The sequence below is a fragment of the Equus przewalskii genome, chromosome 19 (genome assembly GCF_037783145.1).
Source record: "Equus przewalskii isolate Varuska chromosome 19, EquPr2, whole genome shotgun sequence".
Classification (NCBI taxonomy): domain Eukaryota; kingdom Metazoa; phylum Chordata; class Mammalia; order Perissodactyla; family Equidae; genus Equus; species Equus przewalskii.
In genome coordinates, this window is record NC_091849.1 from 28274731 (window position 1) to 28277759 (window position 3029).

Genomic DNA, 3029 nt, shown 5'->3' on the forward strand with positions numbered 1-3029 from the left:
AACAATTGACAATTTTTAAGTTACCTGCAAATAGTAACCAAAACCTTAAAATAAAGTTATGATGTTTTTACTGAGGAATGGAAACCACAGGGTTTAAGGATCAGGGAGAGAGACAATGTACCCTTACTGCCCACATCCCACCGTTCAAATACTTCAGGTAAATGGTGGCTTATTCTGCCTTTGAAATGACATAGAAAGGGCATTGTACAATGTCAGCAATCTCACTTACAGAGAAAATTTCCAATCTCCGAAATGGCCGACTTGTAGAAAAATAGAGTAGTTTATTCTCCAGCATACAGATCCCCAGATTTTGAATGTACTTACCAGTAAAATAAACTAAAAAAGCATGGAGCAAACATGAGATTGCTAAATTTTTGTTTTGCCAAGTAAGAGTATCAAGCCCCTTTCCAAAAAATTACCATCTACCACCACCATAATTCAATAACAGAAAGAAAATTATAAAACCAATGTGCAAGAAGATAGTATTAGATAAACAATAAACTTCTATATTGACTTCATTTAACCTTAGGTGAAACTTCTCATTTTCCTCATTTCTCCACATTGGTGACAAACAAGTCTCTCATTGACTGGCCTTGATCTGGAGTATGACATTTGGGACATTTGGAAACTACTTATCTAAAAGCTTTGAAATATCAGTATTGATCTTCTTTTGCATATCTATCTGGAAGGAAATTAATAATATTTATAAAACCATGTTAATTTTCTGTTTAGAGACATTCAATGTCTCCCTATTCTCTACAACAGTGGTTCTCAATCTTTAGCCTGATCACACATAGTGCTTGTTAAAAACAACAGATTGCTGGGTCCATCCTCAGATTGTTGATTTAGTAGGTCTGGGGTGGGGTCCAAGAATTTGCATTTCTAATAAGTTGCCAGGTGATGCTGATGCTGCTGGCCCGGGGACCACACTACCCTAAAGGAAAAAGCCTAATCCTTTATCAGACCACATAAGGAGAAAAGCCAAGCTACTGTAATAGAGAGACCTCAAAATACAGACTTAATTAATATGAAATAATATAGAGGATTTTTCTCCTTCTATAGTCTGGAGGAATTGCTCAGCTGGGGAGGGGGGGTGTTCTGTTTACATCTTACTGTTCCATTCCCTCTTAGGGTTTTTGTCAGAGCTAGGTACCCTCCACATTCGCATTCCAGCCAACGGGAAGAGGAAGGAGGGAGGCGGGGTGAGAGCAAGTGGCTTCATATTTGACAGAATTACCCAGAAGTGGCACATGTTACTTCCCTGGCATTGTGTTGGTGGAGACCAGACTAGGAAATGTAATTTGCAGCACAGTGGTCCTATAACTTGAGGCAGAAGGTGGAATGAGAATTGGTAGGAAATTAATCTCCACCACAAAGGCTCCTCTGGCAGTATCAGATGAATGAAAGGGAGTGTTGTTTCTCATAAAAGTGGTAAGTATGGAAAGAAAAAAAATCAGTGTCCAGTATAATCCTACTTTAGAATAAATGCCTGAGTGAAATCTTTCCTTAATACTTTGCACATATCTCTATTATTGTACTTACAACATTTCATAATCATATATTTATTTATCTGCAGTCCCTGATTAGTCTTGAGACTTTTTTAGCACATGAATTGCATTTTCTTTTTGTATCTGTACCTCTTGTTTATCTGTCTCCTTATCATTTCTCTGTACTTCCTACTTACTTATAACGCGAATACCTAGTATAATTCTTGCTATTTAGTACACACCCCAGAAATGCTCTTTGAATAAATGAATTGATTCATTATCTGTTGGTAAAAGTCAATATTATTTCTTTATCTCTCTACACCCTGATTTTTTCCATCTAAGTCATGACTTTGCTGACCATTTTTCTACCCAGAATATTCTCTTTATTGCGCTCTTGACATCTTTGTTTCTTAAAGTGTAGATCAGAGGGTTAAGGCTGGGTGTCACAATTGTGTAAAAGAGAGTAAGGAACTTCCCTTCGTCTTGGGATGTGTGATTCTGTGGCTTCATGTACATATAAATGATTGTTCCATAAAACAGAGTTACCACTGTGAGGTGCGAACCACATGTGTTGAGGACCTTATGCCACCTTGCTGCTGACTTGATCCTCACGACAGCTTGAGTGATAACTCCATATGAGATGAGAATTAGTGATAGAGGTACTAGAAGAAATATCACTCCAAGAGCAAAGACAGCAATCTCAGTTACTTTTGAATAGACACAAGCCATCTTGATCAATGCTGGCATCTCACAGAAAAAATTATCCACTTCCCGGTGCCCACATTTTGGCAACTTCAAAGTCAAGGGGCAAAGAATTAAGGCACTGCCTAGACCACCTAACCAGACAATCAGCACCATCTTCTGGCAAAGCTGTGGGTGCATTATTACTGTGTAGTGAAGAGGTTGACAGACAGCAGCATAGCGGTCATAGGCCATCACAGCCAAGAGAAGACATTCTGTAGCTCCCAAGTCCAGGGCAAAGAAGAATTGGAGCACACATCCTCCGTATGTAATAGACTTTTTTGGACCCCATAGATTGACCAGCATTTGGGGGATAATGCTAGTTGTATAACAGATGTCCAGAAAAGACAAATTGGATAAGAAGAAATACATGGGAGTATGGAGCTGGGTATCCAGGTAAGATACAAGAATGATGGTTGTGTTTCCTACCAGAGTGGCAGTATAGAAGATGAAGACAAGCACAGAGATGATGCGTTCTAATTGAGGCCTGTCAGAAAACCCCAGAAGAATGAAGTCTGTTTCAGAACTTCCATTGCTTGTTTCCATTTCTCTTTATGAAAGGCTAGGAGACAACACCATGGTAACAAAAGCTGCCGTCATCCTTAGGTAGAGCTAAAAATCTCTGGAGTTTGTCATGGGCATCCAAAACTCGCTTATTTACGTGCTTTCTTCCATTTGAATCATGTCTTTTAACGTTTCCCCTGTGTTCAGTGCTGAAAGCCTTGTCACATTTAATCAAAATCGGAATGATTCAAAAAATATGTTAAACTCAACTACACTGAATTGCAAATCTTTGCAAAT

General features: G+C 38.8%; 1 protein-coding gene across 1 annotated transcript; it reads right to left on the reverse strand.

Moving 5' to 3' along the window:
* Positions 1–1792: 1792 nt before the first annotated feature.
* LOC103566413 (olfactory receptor 2W1-like) lies at positions 1793–2774 on the reverse strand. The gene has a single exon (XM_008542830.2). It carries the CDS (start codon positions 2772–2774, stop codon positions 1830–1832), a length of 945 nt encoding a protein of 314 aa, XP_008541052.2. The 3' UTR covers positions 1793–1829.
* Between the last annotated feature and the right edge of the window lie 255 nt (positions 2775–3029).

Coding starts and splice junctions, on each gene's coding strand:
- LOC103566413 (XM_008542830.2), bottom strand. CDS start 2,774: ATGGAAACAAGCAATGGAAGTTCTGAAACAGACTTCATTCTTCTGGGG.